Raw genomic sequence first — 20,280 nt, forward strand, 5'->3', positions numbered from 1 at the left:
AGCCTCTATCATGACAGAGACCAAAACAAAGAGGAAAAAGTAACAGAGGAAATAAAGCACACATATGGCAAACAGAAAATAACTTTAAAAAACTAATTCATATCTCTAGAGAGATGAGAAGGTACAGCATCTGCCAAACAAGTTTATGGTAGAAAAAAGAGACAGCTTTCAGAGACTGAAAACAAAAGCTGAAGTTTGTTTGTTTGTTTGTTTTTTTAAAGCTCCAAACATGAGGCACCTTTTTGAGAGTAGGAAAAAGATAAAAATGGTAGAATTAAAAAAAAAAATGAGATCAGAGTGTCAGCCTGAGAGGTCCAAAGAGAGAATTGGGGCGGGGGGGAATCAAGAAAATTTCCTAGGACTGACAAAGATGTACTTCTGTACTAGATGGAAGGTGCTAGCAGAGAGCACACAAATTCTGAATGACAAAAAAGCACATTAAACATCTTTGAGAAATTTGGTAATACCAGAAATAAAGAACTAAAATATTCCTCAGAGAAAAATATAGGTCACAGAGAAAGGACTGGGAATCAGAATAACAACTGATTTATCAACATTGGAATCCAGCAAGGGAACACTGTAAATTCTCAGTGAAAATTAATTCTAATCCAAAATTTTATGCCTAGATAAAAATAATCAAGTGCAAGTGTTTTTGCTTTTCTTTCATTAAGTATCCAAGTGAACTTTCAAGAAGAAGAATACATTTCCAAATGTGTCCCATCAAAACAAAACAAAACAGAATACACGGGATCTAAAAGTAGGAGTTTTATCACAGAAAGACACACTAGTCCAAACTGAAACACAAAGGTGGAACGGTCAGGAACTAATGGAATTATCTAGATTATTTAAGCAGGTTTCCTCACGTGAAAAAGTAAATAAAAGGCATTCTACAGAGCTATCATAAAGTGTGAAAAGGCTTTAAATTTAAAGGAGGCCAAGTAAATAAAAATATGAGGAAAGTTACTCCAGGAAATGTAAAAAGTAGTATACTATATGGTTCAGCAATCAACAATATTTGCATAGACATAATAGTAACAACACTGAATATTCATATAACCAAAAATGCTGAAATAACTACATTGATTGGATTATGGAGGAAATAACAGAGGTGGAAAGGTCAGTATTGAACGAAGAAAATGCTAGTAAACCTTAATGTAAACAAAGGAAGTGAATTAACAGAGAACAACATATGCATAATATTTAGATATAGGGAGATAAAGAGCAAAGTGGTTGTATCTTAAAAAGTTGACTTAGAAGTAGAGGGCATGAAGTTTTTAAATACTACTTCACCTTTCACTCCATTATGAATGTATTCTTTTCCATAGTGATTTATAAATTAATTTGGAATACGGAAAAAGCATCTAAGATGTTTAAGTAAGTCTGAATTCTGTAGCAAATCATTTTATGATCCTAGTTTTCTAAGTAGATTTTAGTATAAAACAATATAATCAGAAAAGTGCTAATTTGAAGGGAATGAAACACTGAAGAGGGAAAGCAAGTCTTACTATCTACAGTTCATTTAATGAGCTAAAATGACACTGGCAGAAGCTCATCAAATGATTTGGAAGAAAATGAGCCCAGGGACCCAGATGTGTTAGCTGACGGTACTGGGTGTATGAGGTTTAGTGGGGTGTAACAGTAGGTCACCAAGGGAGGAGCCAGGGGACACTGGGTCTTGCGCTTTGAGTTACTTTTTTTTTTCTTAATTTCTCAAAGTTTCAGTTTCTTGGCTTACAGAGACATACACAATGATGATGTCACAGTGTGACCTTTTCCCCATGGTCAGATATCACTTGTGTTTCAATATACAATGCTGTGAACATGTATGTTTTAAAGGAATAAAATGACCTGGTAACAAACTACATTGCTAGAGAAAGCTAGTTGCTGAGCTTAACACAAAATTGTTTTCTATTATTGGAACACAGGGCAGTAGTTTATAACTTCAACATTTAATTTGTAATAGCAGTGTACTGCTTAATCTCTTACATAATTGCTGAAATGTGCAGGCCAATAACAATGCAAAATGCACGCTAACTTTAATAAAAATAAATTTAAGTTTAAATCTTTATCGGCAATTCACTGTAAAACACTTTAAGGCATCTGCTTAATATAAAAGTTAAAGAACAAACAAACAAACGACTTAAGAACGTACCAACCATTAAATCCTAGGTACAGATCCAAATCAATCAAAGCAGCTGCTGCTTCCTTGGTACCATCAAATGAATGTACCTAAGGATACATAGGTATAATTTTATTACTACAATGATTATTTTCTTTAAAATTCTAAGTAACATTAATAAGACCTTCTAAGCAAAAATACAGCTGCATTAGGACTTTCTGGACCACAGGGTTTCAAATGTCATGGCCCGTAGAATTTTTATTTTCAAATCAAACTCACAAGTATAACCTATCTTCATCTCCAAAGGCATGAGGCAAGAAGGGGCTGCCTAGGATTTCTCTCTGTGGCTGTGTGGATGTCTCTGCACCAGCATTACTGCTGTACCTCCAGGAAAGGGGCCTGGAGTCAGGAGCCACATTCGTGGGCAAACACATGAGAAAAAGTGAGAAATGTTATAAACCTATTTAAAAAATATTTTTAAATGTTTAATTTTTCCATTAAAGGAGACTTTCCATATGAGAAATGATCTGGGACCTGTTTTAAGAGGCTCTATGAAAGATAACATCATGAAAATAGGTAAATAATTATATAGTCAATAATATCAGCTCAGCATGCAAACAAGAATGAAGTGGTGTTTTTCCCCTTCAAAGAAAGATATAGGGGTTAAAGCAGTCTGTCACACTTTGGATGTATTTATGTAATCTAAAAAGTAAGTAACAACACTCCTTTAAACACACCTAACAAGTGATGTCACCTTAATACAGTACCCAGAGTCTGATTACACACTATGAATACCCTGTTTCTCAAAAATAAAGAAAACTGTGTTACAGTTACCCAAAAGGAGTTTATTCTTCCTCTCAGCATTTGTAGCTGACTAAAAAGCACAGACTTCATTAATATCAAAATAATTTAAAATATGACTCTTCACAATCATCTCAGAAAATTATTTGGCAATCCTTTTTTTTTAAATAAAAGTCAAACATTTAGGTTGGATTTGTTGCTGCCATTAATTTTTAAGAACGATTATAAAATCATCCAAGTAAATTCTTATTTAGAAATGAACTGAGAGGTAGAGGCTAAAGGTCTTAAGTGCCACCAGTAATCTCAGGGCATTAAGGAAACGTTCTCTTGATTCCCAAGTACAGTCCCTAAAAGTATAGATCACAGGGATAAATATGTACACAGTAATATGAACATCATGCAGAAGGCATACATATAACTAGTAGTAGGAAACATGAAGCACGGGCTAAAAACTTGATGGAAAACCTATGAAACTATCAAAGCCACCATACAATGTGAATATACAATAAGGGCTCTGCCATTTCCTTTTTCCTTAGTTAGCTTAGTATAAATGTCATTTTACATACCTGGGTAACTTTTTTGCTAGAGACCAGTGAGTAACTCCTAAAATTATGTGAAAATGTATACATCTGAGATTTTTTCTGAGACAGACTTTCAAAGGCATCCATGATTCAAAAAAGATTAAAAATCACTGCTATGAATACCTAAGCTAAGTGGTGGGCAGACAGTATTTATGAGAATTGTCTCAAGACTAATAGTGAGTGAAATGACCACATAATCATGTTTAGAGTAGAGGCAAATTATAGGAGAATGAGACTCTAATCAGAGTGATAATAGTAAATGAACACAACTGACAAGAAATTAAGATGGCAAACCTGAAATTAATGTTAAAATATTTAAAAATATTAAGATATTATTTTGCATAAAATTGAAGTTGAAGAACATTAAAGAATAGCTGATGGAAGAGGCAGAGAAAAAGGATGTTACCCACACTGTTAAAAAGTGTAGAAGTAAATTCACGGGGTTTTCTTATGAACAGAATTCTGTACTCATTCTTGCACTTTAAACAAAGTAACAGTAATTAAATCAGTATGATTTGTTTGTGCCGCACCTAGCCTACAGATTCAACAGTAAATCTGTATGTCCTTCAAATAAGAGAAAAGAACCTTAATAACTTTATTGCTGATATCTGGATTACTTCCGACGCCAACCTTAACAACCAAGACACTTTTGAGCATCTAGTATCAAAAACAACTCTTTTTATACTTACTACTCCACCTACACACCGATCTCTGTTTCTTTTCATTATGTCTGTGAAAATCAGAAACAACTTTCAGCAAATAGCTTATCTGATTTCTGTAAAATTCTTAAAGTCTAAATGAGATTTTAGCTTTAACTCACCCAAAAATGCATCATGCGAGTTCCGACAGTGAAGAAACATTGGTAATTTTGTTTGTTCTGACAGTTCAAACTGTTTTTCAAAATATCTGCATAATGCAAAATTTCCTTGTTGAAAATTTTATTTTAGCATGAGAAAAATAGTTATGTCATATTTTTTCTTTTTTTTTAGCTAAGGGACTTTTATTCTCTAGAAATTATAGATCAGAAACTGAAGTTAGACATTTAAAACACGTTAGGCTTAGTGAAAAACTTTTATAACACACAACTTCCTGAAAAGAGGTATTTCATTTTCTAGAGTTACAAAATTATTTTCAGAAATGTTTGCCAGTATTTGCATTATACCTGCCAGGTTAATTAGCACTTTACTATTGATTGCTGGAAGCAAAGAGCTATAATGTTTAAGTTTACAGTGACGGGGCTAGGCTGTTCCACCAAACAAGCATTTCGGCCAAATCCCAGTAAATGAAGTAGACACCCCCCCCATCACCTGTGGGTTCCCTTCCCTGCATCATGTGTTGGCGGTGGAAAATATACCACCTACCCTGAGCCCCCAGAGCTGGCTGAGTAGCATCAGTGGGAATCAAATCACTCCTGTGAGAAGCCAGGAAATGTTTCATACTCGGTGTTCTATGTGCTATTATACAAGAAAGTACTGCCACTGAACAAAAAATGAAGATTCCCTTTAAAACAACCTGTAAGGATTTGTTAAATAGCACAAAAACTAAAATACTCTGTTTTTCAGAAAAACAAAATTACAGGATAAAATGGCAGCCCTGAATATTTTAGACTACTTTACAAAAAGGTTTTTCAAGTGCCACAAACCAGTTTTATTTGATCCTCAAAACAACCCGAGGATAGGAGTAGTGTCAGAGTGGGGCAGGACTTTTTCCAAGAGGACAACACAATGTGGCAAAGTTGGACCAGAACTTCAGCAGTTCTAATTCTGAGTCTCAGCCAAAACAATAAAAAGTTGTGGCATTTCGAAGAAGCCTCTCCTTTCTTCCAGAGTACAATGACAGTATCCAGATATAATGGGGGGTGGGGGGCAGCAGGGGCATTCTGTATGTTTGCCATTTCAGCCCAGTGCTCCCTCTTGTTCTTGTCCTAATGGCCATGTAGTTTAAGTAAAACCAGGAATTACAGCCAATAGGCTTCTTATTTTCCTAAAAGGTTTACCTCTTCTAGGCCCCTTAATTTTGGGGGACAATTTCTCTATGTTTAACTTGTCTCCTTGAAGTGCAGGACAACTGTTTTCCTGGAAGACCCCTTGTACTCTTGAAAATGCTAAATTTTAAAATTAGATATAGAAATGTACTTCCTAAGGAAACAGTCTTCTTAAAGTTAGTAGTCTATGTCTTCATTACCCAATGTTAAGATTTTTAAATCAACCTTTTCAGATTCTGCTTGGCTAGAACAAGCAGAAATATTTTTAGTTAACAAAGTGCTGAAATTTCAGTGTAGGAAATACAAACAAAGCCTTGGAAGAAAATAAGACGTTAATAATTACTTCTAACCACTGTTTCCATTAACCTATAAAGTAATTTAATGTCAACAATTAAGTGTGCTCTGGTAGTTAGCAAACGATCTACACTGATCATTTTTCTCATACACAAGTCTATGTACAAAGCCGTACAACCAAACCACAGATTTACGGAACCTAATAATCAGCCTGGAAATAAGCCTTTCTATCACAGAGCAGACAAAGTACAATTTCTGAAAATAACGGATGCCTGCCTAAGCAATGTGCCTACAGAATTTTGCATAATTTGAGAAAAGAAAAAGATCCATGTGGTCAAGCTAGCTACGTATCCATAAGGAAGAAACCATGTGGGAAAAGTATTCCTGATGATATAAATTGAGGATAACTGGTACTTAACATCAAGTGACAATATACTGTCTTTAAAGAAAAAACAAAATAAACCCCCCACGGTAATTAATAATAAGAATATAAGTTAAAGGGCAGGAACTGGCATCTCTTAACAGACTACTCTGCTTCCTTATGATTTTATTTTTAGTTCACAAATGAAAATCATTCTTTACTTGAGTTAGATTTGCTCATTTTAGTGAAACTACAATTTGCTTCTGATTGCATTTCTGCTTCTTACATTTTAGGGTCAACAATAACTAAGGACAAGGCTGGAGAAGTTCAACTTATTAACTATATCAGAGGCAAACCAAAACAGCCAATGCATACACCAGCATACTTTGGCCCATGGTGGTAATCCTCTTCTAAACTGGCTGAGGGCAAGGATAGCCTCAATCTCTCATTTCTGAGGTCACCTAGGTCCCAAAATGATTATTTTGACATCTTGTCTGATGTCTGATTTTTTTTAAGACCTGTACAGTATTAACATTATAAACTCCCAAGAAAAATGCCCAAAGGAAATTTCCTACTCAAGTGAACAGAACTCTAACTTGCAACAGGGAAAGGAGTATGTACAGGGCAGAGAAACTGAAAATACAAGGACCTTTCCATCTTACTTTGATTTTCTTTTGGCTCTTTAAAATCAACTTTTCAAAAACCCCAAACAGAAACCATGGCTAATATTTTCCTTTAGGATGGCAATATTTCTAGTAATAATAATACAATAGTCACAATTTATTGAGCACAGAACTCTGAGCACAGCACTCTGGGCTTCACATACCAAATGTTAAGGAAGGTAGGCAGTTCCATCCCCGTTTTAAAGATGAGGGATTTCAAAGGAATATACAGCCACCACACAGCAGTTACAATTCAAATACAGAACTGTTGACCTCAAAGATCTTACTTTTACCACTGTTATATACTGCCTTACTTACCATTATTTTCCAGACACTATGTCTACAGCACATTAATTTTTTTTGTCCGGCCTCCTAGTCCATTACACTAATTTGCTTTCTATTTTTCTCTTCTCGTACACCTTTCTCCTGACCTTTTTTTACTTAAAAAAAAAGAAAGAAACAAAAACAGTAGATCATACATTGATTGTTTCTGATGGTATAAAAGCATAAGCGAAAATCTAAATTCTTCCAAGAACAGACCCAATGGGAAAAGCTGAATTACAAGCTCTTTATCTATGGTGCTCTACAGGAATCAACAAGATCCTTAACTCCTTATTAAAAATTCAACATTTACTGAGTACCTACCATGTGCTAAGAGTACTGTGGCTGCTGCTATGGGACTATGAAACAAGTAAGGTATGGTATGTGCCTTTGAAGAACTCAGACATGCTAGTTTGTTGTGGGAGGGGGAAGGGGTAACAAACATACTTTCAGAACATGTGAGAAAGGCTGAAACAAGTAAAGTGCTGTGCTGAGAGAACAAGGACTGCATGCTGTGAGGACATGCTGGGGAAGGGGAGGGAGCCAACGTATAAGGCACGAGTGTGCACTTCTTTAACAACAATCCAAATGTAATTACTACTGGTGTGTCATTTTCTAAGTCATTTGATGTTTTATACTTTTTAAAAATCTCAAACTGAACTGCCCACCTTTTTAGAATTTCTACCTTCAGTTTGTTCTTAGTTTCACCTCTCTGGAAGAGGCCCAGCACAGCCTTCCCTAACTCCCCAAAAAGTCAGTCCTTCCCTGCGCTGTCCACACACATTTTTGATAGCATTTTCCAAACCATTTTAATTATTTATGCCCTCTTTTGTCTATAAAAGTCATGAGAAACGTTTTATTCTTCTTTGCATCATACTGAGAAGGGGGTTGGTAACCAATTACTGAATGAATGGAGTTCAAACTCTCTAGTACAGATTAACACCTGGACATTTGGCATGTGTGTTAAACCATAAACCATACCTGCTATGCTTATTGTTTAATGTTCTGATTTTAAAACAATAGTGAAGTATCCCCAGAGCAGTAAAACAGAACTGATACTATCAATTTCATTTAACACCAAAAAATCGAATTTGAAGTATTCAGGTTACATTTTAGATTAAGTTTTAACTCATTCTCAATGAAGAGTCATATGGACAAGAAGCCTTGGGGGCTTCTGCCTTTGCCCTTGACTGTCACACCACAGTCTGTTGGCTTCAGAAGGTTCATCTTGAATGAAAACAGACACTAAAGTGGAGGAATTATGATCTGTAGCCTTAACCTAAGAAACTATTACAGACAACTGCTTTTCTATTTCAATATGAATACGTGAACTTTAAAGGTTAAATGACCTGACCTATATGACATTCAAGAGAGGTGCAGAGATTTAGTAATCCTGCCAATGTTGCTGAAAACTACAGCATAATATGCCACTAACTGAACAGTTCTGAAAGATTATGTAAATGAGAGGCCTGAAAGAAAGAGTCCATAGAACATTACTCTAGTCCGCCCTGTATCACTTGGTTATGGACCTTCACACTCTAGGAATTCTGGAGCTTGAGGTCTAGGGTGTGGCAGACTCATTATAATGTCAATCTGCTCCTCACTTCTAAGCATTTTCAACTGGACTGGACATACTTGGATTTCATGTGTGGTAGAGCAGGGGAAGGATGTGGAGGAAGTACACTTATGCCATGAATAATCTGAAAAACCCCTTAGGCCATCAAGGGCTTAATCAAGATCATATGCAAAAATATAATTATTAAATATTTTGACAGAGCTAGACAGTTTCTTAAGAGAATTTGACTCAGACTCCTCCTTCATGTATAAGAAACTAAGCAGGATGGAGGGCTGTTGATTCTTAAATGGCTCCACAGACAGATATTATACCTTATTCATGTTTTTGTATACTAAGCTCCTAGCAGTTTCTGGAACATATTACTGTATAAATACTTGCTGAATGGATGAATAACTAAATTAATCTCCTTTAGAAGTTTATTCTAATGTTTTATCTTCTTGACAATACATTGTTTTTGACATACAAGTAAATGCTCATGTCTTAAACTAAACCTATGACCTAATTTTTCTTTCCAGACTATTAACACAACCCACTGGTATAATGCCAGAAGCTCCAACGACATGGACAATGAGTTGTAGGAAGTTTCCAAGGCTTGTGAGCTATGGAGTTTTCTCAGAAGCCACTACTCTCAACATGGCTTCCAAGAAACGATTTTCTCTTTTCACACTGACGATATCCAAGGCTCAGCAAAAGTAAAATATGCTTTTCTAGCTCTAGTGATTGATCCTATATTCTCCTTTCAATATAACTTGTTCTTAAATCACAACCCCCAGAACTGAATTTAATTCATTTAATTGGAATGGTCCATGTATAAATGCATTTATGAAATAAAACTTATCCCTTATTTCTACTGTTAAAATCAAATTAGATGGTTACTCAATTAAGGAACTATATGCTTCCATCCTTATGAATTCCATGCAAGTATGCATGGAATTTCTTTTACTTAACTTTTGGTATATAAAAGGAAAAATGAAAAACCCTGACACTTAATCCAACTACATTCTGAACTGATAAAAAGCTATTAAAAATCATTCTTTAAGATTTTACAATAATTTCTAATGTCAACAAATTTCCTTACTTGAGCTGAGTATCTCTTGAACAAAACTGTAGTCGATCAAAGTCTTTAAAGATAAAAAAGAATCAATCAGTCCTCATGACTTACACAGAACAAATTATTTTCAAACAAAGGCACTCTAACAGGGCTAGGTTGGCACTTACCGAGTCCACATTCCCCTATTGCTACAACTTTCCCTTTATTGTTTTCAGCAAGATTTAGCAACTCTGCTAAGTAGTGATCAGGGCTATTCTTTTCAAATTCATTGCATCTTGTGGGATGGCATCCAACTGTACTGAAAAACATAGCTAGCACAAAGTAATGTCATAGGATTATTTTCAAAATATCTTCTTTATACTTAATATGCAAAGATAGTGTATCAAAGAATTTCAACTGATTAACTTTTAACAATAGCCATAAACTATTCAAACTATCAAAATTACATCAGGTTAATCATATGAGAATTTTTGGAATACCTCAAAGTAGGGAATGAAAATTGCCTTAATCTATTAGTAAAAAAAAAATTAATTAAGCTCCTTCCAAAGCTTTGTATTTACTAAGCCTTGCAGAATGGAAAACAAATCAGTTTCTTGCAGAATGAAACAAAACCTAATTTTATCTTTTATACTCATGATTCATGTGACAGTTGTGTTTTCATCTATTTAATGTAACAATTAAAATGCATTCCTTTCCCTTAAAAGGGGTGACGTAAATAGGTGGAAAGGAGATCTGTTTTTCTAAAAAAAATTAAGCTCACTTATTTGGAGGCCATACTTTGATAGTTTTAATTGTACGGAACACAAATGTGAAGTCAAAAGGAGCTTCTGAGTGGCGTAAGGTACCTGCTTAAGTGGAATCTCCCTCATGCATATGTTTATATATAAAAAGAAGCCGAACTTATATAGCAGTGAGGACACAGGTACATGGAGAAGAGCGGAGGAGAGATGAAAATGGAGATCTGAGAATGGTTTAAAGCCTATCTGGAGATAAAAAGTATGGGAGAAAACATTCTTATTTCAAAAGCTTCTGTGAAAACGATTTTATTTTTATGACCTTAATCACTAAGAAAAGGTGTCAGTGGGTTCTGAAGTATGCATTTTAAAAGATTTCCAAAAAAAACAGTTTTTAACAAGTATTTACTTTAAAAAATGGTGGGATACCTAATTCTTCAGTATCTAGTACATGAAACATGCCCCCCCAAACCCCAGAACATAAAGTAAATAAATGCCAGATAAAGGGGGTGTTTTATGTAACCAGGATTCTTTTAGGAACCAATCCCAAAACTTTACAGGTATTAAATGAATGCAAAATATATGAACATAAAGTAAGGACATGAGGGATTATACATTATTACTTGCATTCCTTCAGCCTTGCCCAGTGGTCTGCATGATAATAAATGATCTTTCACAGCTTAAGTTTAAAAAGTACAAATAAAAAGCAACTCATATCTTAAACATATTCCAACATACAAACAAAATTTCTACATCAGGAATAGTTGAGGTTAAATTATATACCTAGTCAACTTAATTCTCATTAAGTGGAATCTTAATAATCCTCACTTAAAACCCAGTAAAATGAGGATTTATCAAGCATCTGATATACCAATGGGCACTTTGAATTTCTTCATCTTGATCATGTCCCACTGCAATCAGTCTATTTTCCTGTCTTTTCTACAGTCATGATCCATTGGATTGTACCTGAGGTAGTTCTCAGAAAGACTTCTTCAAAATAATTTAATTCATATATTTTTTTGTAAAAGTAATATAGGGATACCATTTGTTTGTGCCAAATGCAGTGCTTCTTTACTGTCTTGTAGATTTCCACCTGTAATTATAAACTGAAACAGAAAGAAATAAATAAGCCCTATTTAGCAGGAGTATCAACAACAGTTTCCTAAACATGCCTTTCTGTTTTTTCCAGAATGCTTCTCTGACTGTTCCCTAGCTACCCTTCCATTAAAATTCAGCTGAAAGATTACCTCCTATGAAGAGTGGTCTTTGACTACCCCCACTCTCCACACCCATATATACATGCACACATACAAAACACACAGAACTCATCACTCCTTCCTATTAAAATGTACTCACGTTTGTCTTTCCTACTAGGCCATGTGTTCTTTGAGGACAGAGATCATGTTATAAAACACTGAATAACTAAAGACCTCTGGATTTAGAATTCTGTTCATCTAAATTAGAGATTCAATAGCACTGATTAATTCAACAGTTCTCCAAGTGTGGTCTGGGAACCACCAGGGGATATGTAAGGTCAAAACTATTTTCAAAATACCACTAAGATGCTATTTGCCTTTTTCACTTTCACTCTGTCAGGAACATATGATGAGGTATTCCAGAGGCTACAGGATATATGACAGACTGCTGAAATAGATATGAAAATTCAACTGTCATCTATTAAGCCAGACATAAGAGATGTAAAACAATATAGAACAAGTGGATCAGATTAAAGATGGTGGAATAGGAAGGCAAGAAAGAAGAAAATACAGCAAATGCAACTAGACCTGAAAACGACCTGAAGACTGCAGAACAGACCCCTACACCTGAGGAAAAAGAGAGGACCACACAGAAAAGGGTGAAGCAGCAAAGCTGAGATCGAGCAGGACCCAAGCCCTCCCCCCACACCAGCCTACAGGTGGGAGAAAGAGGAATGGAGCAGGGAGTAGGTAGGAGCCCAGAAGAGCTGCACACCTCGCCCTGGAGATCTGCTCAGTACGAGCCCACATTACATTGGGTCCTGGTGATTGTTGGGGCTGGACACCAGGGGCAGGCGGAACACTCTGGGAGACTGAGACTCCAGCCAGTGTGGAGGGAAGGCATGCTCCACCAGTCCTGAGACCCAAAGCAGAGGCGGCAGTTTGAAAGACTTACCAGTGGGAGGGGTACCAGAGATGACAAGAGGTGGACGGAACTCTCTCCTCAGGAGAAAGGGAAGGTGGAGGATACCTCCCCAGTCCTTCCTTGGCCCAACAGATTGGGAACTCTCAGGAGCTCCAGATGCTCCATCCCTCTTGCTGGCAACGCAGCCCCAAGGCACCTCCCTGCATGTCGCCAGGAACCACCCCACTCGGCCCAGCAGCAGCATCGACTTTGCTGCCTGACACGCAGAGGGAGACTTTCCCAGCTTGCTTGGCTCCATTTCAGCCCAACCAGGGAGATGCCTGCAGGAGCCAGCCCCTAAAGCTTCCTTCCTCCCTGCTGCTGTCCAAACCTGGTGCTGTGCGTCCAGCTGGGCCACATCAGTCCACTGTTGTTATATAGGAATGCTGATAACTAGAGTAATCAGCAATTTAAGATAGACTATTATATAGTAAAGAAGTCATCCTTGAACCTTTGGTAACCACAAAACTAAAGCCTACAATAAATACATGCACAAAAAAATAATAATAAATTTTAAAGAGAGAAATCCAATTATAACACTAAAGAAAACCATCAATAATGAGAAGAATGTAAGAGGAAGAAGAAGAAAGAAACAAAGAGGAGATACAAAAAATAGCAGAAAACAATTACTAAAATGGCAATAAGTACATATCTATCAATAATTACCTGAAATGTAAATGGACTGAATGCACCAATCAAAAGACACAGAGTAGCAGAATGGATAAGGAAAAAAAACCCTATATGCTGCCTACAAGAGACTCATTTCAGACCCAAAGACATACACAGACTAAAAGTGAAGGGATGTAAAAAGATATTACATGCAAATAATAGGGAGAAAAAAGCAGGAGTAGCAGTACTTATATCAGACAAAACTGATTTCAAAACAAAGAAAGTAACAAGAGACAAAGAAGGACGTTACATAATGATAAAGGGGTCAGTCCAACAAGAGGATATAACCATTATAAATACCTATACACTCAGCATAGGAGCACCTAAATATGTAAAACAAATACTAACAGAATTAAAGGAGGAAATAGATTGCAACACATTCATTTTAGGAGACTTTAACATACCACTCACATCAATAGATAAGTCAACCAGACAGAAAATAAGGAAACAGAGGCACTGAACAATACATAAGATCAAACGGACTTAACAGATATCTGCAGAACACTCCAGCCAAAAGCAGCAGGATACACATTTTTCTCAAGTGTACATGAAATATTCTCCAGAACAGATCACATACTAGGCCATAAGAAGAGCCTCAATAAATTTAAAAAGATTGAAATTGTATCAAGTCCACAATGGTATGAAACTAGAAATAAAGCACACAAAGAAAACAAAAAGAACAAACTCATGGAAGCTAAACAACATGCTTTTAAACAATCAATGGATCAATGAACAAATTAAAACAAATCAAGCAATACAGGGAGACAAATGAAATTAAAAACACAACAGCCTCAAATCTGTGGAAGCAACAAAGGCAGTTCTAGGAGTAAAGTACATAGCAATACAGGCTTACCACAAGAAACAAGAACAATCCCAAATAAACAGTCTAAAATCACAATTAAAGAGACTAGAAAAAGAAGAACAAATGAAACCCAAAGTTGGTAGAAGGAGGGACATAATAAAGATCAGAGCAGAAATAAATAAAATAGAGAAGAATAAAACAATAGAAAAAAAATGAATGAAACCAAGAGCTGGTTCCTTGAGAAAATAAACAAAATAGATAAATCCTTAGCCAGGCTTATCAAGAAAAAAAGAGTATGTTATGTACACACATAAACAGAATCAGAAACAAAGAAGAAATAATCACAATGGATACCATAGAAATTAAAAAATTACAAGAGAATATTATGAAAAATTATATGTCAATAAATTGGACACCTTAGAAGACATGGACAACTTCCTAGAAAAATACAACCTTCCAAGACTGACCCAAGGAAGAAAGAGAAAATCTGACCAAGGAAGAAAGAGAAAATCTGAACAGACCAATTACAAACAATGAAATCAAATTGGTAATTAAAAAAAACCCAAAAACAAAACTCCACATCCAGATAGCTTCACAGCCAAATTTTACCAAACATTTAAAGAAGAGCAAGTACCCACCCTTCTTAAAGCACTCCAAAAAGTAGAAGAGGATAGAATACTTCCAAACTCATTCTATGAGACCAGCATCACTCTGATACCAAACCAGACAAAAACACCACAAAAAATGAAAATTACAGACCAATATCCCTGATGAACATAGATGCAAAAATCCTCAACAAAATATTACCAAACCAAATTTAAAAAACACATCAAAAAGATCATCATGACCAAGTGGGATTTATTTCAGGGATGCAAGGACTTACAATATTCAATAATCCATCAATATCATACACCACATCAACAAAAAGGACAAAAACCACATGATCATCTCCATAGATGCTGAAAAAGCATTTGACAAAATTCAACATCCATTCATGATAAAAACTCCCAACAAAATGAGCATAGAGAGCAAGTACCTCAACATAATAAAGGCTATATACCACAAACCCATAGCTAACATCATACTTAACAGCAAAAAGCTGAAAGCTTTTCTTCTAAGATCAGGAACAAGACAAGGATTAAGGATGCTCACTCTCACCACTTTATTCAACATAGTACTGGAGCTCCTAGCCACAACAATCAGACAACACAAATAAATAATAGGAATCCAAATTGGTAAGGAAGAAGTTAAACTCTATTTACAGATGACATGATATTATACATAGAAACTCTAAAGAATCCACCAAAAAACTACTAGAACTAATATCTGAATTCAGCAAAATTGCCGGTTACAAAATCTGTTGCATTCCTATATACTAACAATGAACCAGCAGAAAGAAAAATCAGGAAAACAACTCCATTTACAATTTCATCAGAAAGAATAAAATACCTAGGAATAAATCTAATCAGGGAGATGAAAGACCCATACTCTGAAAACTACAAGACACTCCTGAGAGAAATTAAAGATACTAATAAATGGGAAATCTATCCTATGCTCACGGATAGAAGAATTAATATTGATAAAATGGCCATCCTGCCCAATGTAATCCCTATCAAAATACCAACAGCATTCTTCAATGAACTAGAACAAATAGTCCTAAAATTCATACAGAACCACGAAAGACCCTGAATAGCCAAAGCAATACTGAGAAAGAAGAACAAAGCTGAGGGGATTATGCTCCCTGACTTCAAGCTCTACTACAAAGCCACAATAATCAAAACAATTTGGTACTGGCACAAGAACAGACCCATAGATCAATGGAATAGAATAGAGCACTCAGATATAAATCCATGCATCTATGGTCAATTAATATATATGAAAAAGGAGCCATGAATATACAATGGAGAAAAGACAGTGTGGGTAAAACTGCAACATTTCCAAAATCTCTTGCCTGGCTTTAGTCCATCAAACCATAAAGCTTCTGTACAGCAAAGGACACCATTAGCAGAAAAAAAAGGCATCCTACCATATGGGAGAATATATTCATAAATGACTCATCTGATAAGGGGTTAACATCCAAAATATATAAAGAACTCATATGCCTCAACACCCAAAAAAACAACCTGATAAAAAAAAGGGCAGAAGACCTGAATAGACATTTCTCCAAAGAAGAAATACAAATAGCCAACAGGCACATGAGAAGATGCTCCACATCACTAATCATCAGGGAAATGCAAATTAAAACCACAACAAGATACCAGTCAGAATGGCTACTATTCAAAAGACAAGAAATAATAGGTGCTGGCTAGGGTGCAGAAAAACAGGAACCCTTCTACACTGCTGGTGGGACTACAAATTGGTGCAACCTCTGTGGAAAACAATATGGAGGTTCCTCAAAAAATCAAAAATAGAAATACCATTTGACCCAGTAATTCCACTCCTAGGAATTTACTAGAAGAAAACAAAATCCCTGTAAAGACATATGCACCCCTATGTTTATTGCTACACTGTTTGCAGTAGCCAAGATATGGAAGCAACCTAAGTGTCCATCAATAGATGACTGGATAAAGAAGATGTGGTACATATACACAACGGAATATTATTCAGCCACAAAAAGAAAAGAAATCCTATTTGCAACAAAGTGGATGGATCTAGAGGGTATTATGCTCAGTGAAATAAGCCAAGTGGAGAAAGATAAATACCATATGGTTTCACTTATTTGTGGAATATAAAAACAAAGCAAAACAGAAGGAATGAAACAGCATTAGACTCAAGACACTGAGAAGTGACTAGTGGTTACCAATGGGAAGGGGAGTGGGCAGGGGTGGGGGGATGGACTGTTGGAACCACTGTGATGTACATTTGATTAAAAAAACAAACAATTCCACTCATGTCACTAGTTTCTTTGTTTGGAAAATACATATTTTTCATAAAAATATGCTATTTATGTTATATATGGCTTACTATTAATAAATTATTTAAAAAATATTCTCAGCTTCAATTTCTAATACAGTATATACCAATAGCTAAAACCCCCTAATACATAAAAGCTCTTTGTAGTCCTCAATATTGTTGTAGAATGTGAAGGGAAGGGGTTTTGACACCAAAAGTTTGAGAATCACTGGGTTAATGTATTCCCTGCAAGGAAATTCATGGCTATTGGCAAAGCAGAATACTTCTTCCGAGACAGCCAGAGTCCACTAGCAGTTAGAAAAATGATAATGACGAGGTTGGGTTGGCAGCTTCCACCATAAGCACGATACAATAAAAGTTTACTTTATGCCAGGTACAATACCCAAGGCTTTACATTCCATATTTTATTTTAACTCTCACAGCAACTCTACTAATTAGGTGCTATTACCATTCTCATTTTACACATGAGAAAACTAAAGTCTACAGAGATGAAGCACCCAAGGTTACAAACATCTAAAGAATGAAGCTGGGGCTGGAACCCAGGTTTGTGATGCCAAAACTGTGCTTTTAATCCCTACTCTGTAACTGCAAGGTACTGAATTAAATTTCAATTTGGAATTATGTCTGAGAAAATTTCATTTCAGTTCCGTCATTCCTAAATTCATGCCTGCACATGTGTATTTACAAATGTTAGGATTACACTACTCATGGCTGACAGACATTTAGGAGCTTGGAATTTCAGAATTTGCAGAAAAGCAACTTCATGAAGTAGATTACCAAGCATAGAATGACCATGTAATAAGAAAATATTCCTGTAGCTTTAATTATTCACAAATTATAAGGATAACATAAAATTTTAGAGTTGGCAACTGCAGACCTTGCTTTGTCAGCAGTGTCACTTTTTAGAAGTGAGGTTATTCAACCTAGAAGCAGTAGCTACCAAGTGTCCTGACACTGTGTGCATGTGTAGGCTAGCTTATTATTTTAAAAAACATTAATTAAAAACAAATATCTATTCAAAGAATTTGACATTGAGCTTATACTTATTAGTTTAGAACTCTCTAAAAAGTAGTAGGACTTTTCCTGACAATTAAACTATTACTGTAAAAATTAAAGTGCCCTTAAACTTGGTGGCAGATACATGTCTTTTTAGTAATTGCTTAATTCTAACAAATGCTAAATTAATATTATAAAATTTTTAAAAAGTGGCCTCTTCAGAAGCCTTGGTAATTTAGATAGGTTTAAAAAACTTTTTTTAAAGAGACTGCTACTTGCTGTATTTCTGATCACATGGAAAAACTACCCATGAGGTTTATGTCAGTTAAATTACTGTGAACAGAATATTTTAATATTTTATTTCAGTAACTTGCTAATATTACATGTTGACAATACATGTCACAAATGCCAAATGTGGTATTAGCTCTGTTCTGCAGTGTGTTAGCCAACATTTGGTTTTAAAAAAAAATCTCAAAAGTAACAAAAACAAAATGTTACCTTTTTAACACCAATCTGGATAGCTCTCTCTATTACATCCTGTAAATCATCTGTAAAAAATGAAGCACACATTAAGAAAACCTGGTTAAAAAAATTCAATGAGCTATAATTTAATTATCTCAGTAATTTTTTAAAAAAGAGGGACACAGAAAGAAGCATGCTTACTAAATCAGTCAAATCAATACCTTTGATGAGTATACTTATAAAAACACAAATAGTGATAACCTTAAAAAAAAAAGAGACCCATATAAGGCAACCTAGATGAAGAGTTACCCATTTAATTGTATTTTTATTTTGTTGATCAAGAACTATTTTACTGACAAAAATCGGGAGGTTCAAACTGAAGATGAATTTGCTCACTACAATTTAGGCACTTGCCTTCAATTTGAAACTTTGTTATTATATTTTTAAAAAATAAAACTAGGGCTTTTGAAGTACATTTGCAATGTCTCACAAAACATGATATAACAGCTCTTTGTAAATTTCAGTTAATGCTATATATTTATAATTACCATCCCCATTAAGGAGGGTTAATTTTTTATTTCCCCTGACAGTTGTTTTTTGCTTTTTCCCAAAATTCACTGTTAAGTAACAAACATTTCTGAGGAGATAAATAGTAATTACTAAGCTTGAGAGGCCTCAGTATTTACCTTTTTTAAAAAAATGGACATCAAAATTAAACAAGTGTATCCTAAAAATGCATTTAGTAATATCATATTTAAGTATCACAGTAAATATGATTAGAATTCAATTACTTTTACTTATAGAGTAGCAATAAAATTACTTTCAGACAATATCAACTTAGTGAAATTATAATTAGTAGGGCAACCAGTTTTGCTAAATATTATAACCTATAGTAATTCTAAAATTGATCAGAGTAAAACTTCATAAGGACACATATACAACCATATATGCAGTCACAAAGCATGAAACCTATGAAGTGTTACAAAAGCAACAGAAGCAGAATGTAACTTAATCAATAGTCTATAATACTTAAGTAATATTTCTTAAGCATAAAACATAAAAACTTCATCTAAACTTCTAATGAAGTAGAAAAGGTAAGGTTTGAGGTAAGGTTTATGAAAGCTAACATTTACCTTTCTTGGATATCAAGTGACATCTAACAGTCCCTATATTTAGAGAAGCTTTTGCATAGTATCACCTAGAAGCATAATAAGATTAGCTTCTGATTTAGATTGTCGAAATGTGCAACTCCACAACATCCAAAACTAAACTTTCCTGTTGTCATTTACATAACAAGTAGTTAATTTTATGAGGCAATATTTTATGAGGCAATAATATACAAGATTAGAGAAATTCTGCTTTCAAAAACTTGTCACCATCATTTCCTGTTTAGTCATCTCAGCTGACAAAATATGCCTTTTAAGTGAACTTGGTGAGATAAATATAAGCCATTTTGCTTTTAGCTAAGCTTTGCGTCAGTCTTTGAGGTTCCATTCCCACATCCATTGTAGGACTTTAAGATACAGTAGGACTTAGATGCAAAGGGGGAAAGGCAAGACACCAAAGATGGCCAGCAGTGCACCTCCTCCTCAATCTCATTACCACTCTATCACACAGCTGAAAATGTTTCCGAAAAACTAGCTATTACACTGATGTTCAACTGTGATTTTTGAATCATGTGCCCTACTGTTCAACTATTTAAAAGACTAACTAAACAATCGACTATTGTTTGACTTTTATGCATATGGTTATTTAATCTATATTCAAAACTTCACATAAGGGCTTGATAAGTTT

General features: G+C 35.1%; 1 protein-coding gene across 8 annotated transcripts in view; it reads right to left on the reverse strand.

Moving 5' to 3' along the window:
- The window catches only part of TATDN1 (TatD DNase domain containing 1), a 59,126-nt gene that overhangs the window by 28,273 nt on the left and 10,573 nt on the right, over positions 1-20,280 (reverse strand). For 6 of the 8 annotated variants that reach the window (XR_005024372.2, XR_008996174.1, XM_057497762.1 and 3 more), the window contains 7 exons: positions 18,523-18,572; positions 11,527-11,590; positions 9,918-10,061; positions 9,778-9,820; positions 4,322-4,407; positions 4,191-4,231; positions 2,153-2,229 (listed from right to left, as the gene is read on the reverse strand). Coding sequence is in view for 6 of the 8 variants with exons in the window: in XM_057497762.1 (XP_057353745.1) it covers positions 2,153-2,229; positions 4,191-4,231; positions 4,322-4,407; positions 9,778-9,820; positions 9,918-10,061; positions 11,527-11,590; positions 18,523-18,572 (505 nt within the window). In the remaining 2 variants the exon portion in view is untranslated. Of the gene's footprint in view, positions 1-2,152; positions 2,230-4,190; positions 4,232-4,321; positions 4,408-4,862; positions 4,980-9,777; positions 9,821-9,917; positions 10,062-11,526; positions 11,591-18,522; positions 18,573-20,280 lie in introns of those variants that run through there. The other 2 variants (XM_036883058.1, XM_057497763.1) reach the window with 2 other exon arrangements.

The sequence above is a fragment of the Manis pentadactyla genome, chromosome 3 (genome assembly GCF_030020395.1).
Source record: "Manis pentadactyla isolate mManPen7 chromosome 3, mManPen7.hap1, whole genome shotgun sequence".
In the NCBI taxonomy this organism is placed as follows: Eukaryota; Metazoa; Chordata; class Mammalia; order Pholidota; family Manidae; genus Manis; species Manis pentadactyla.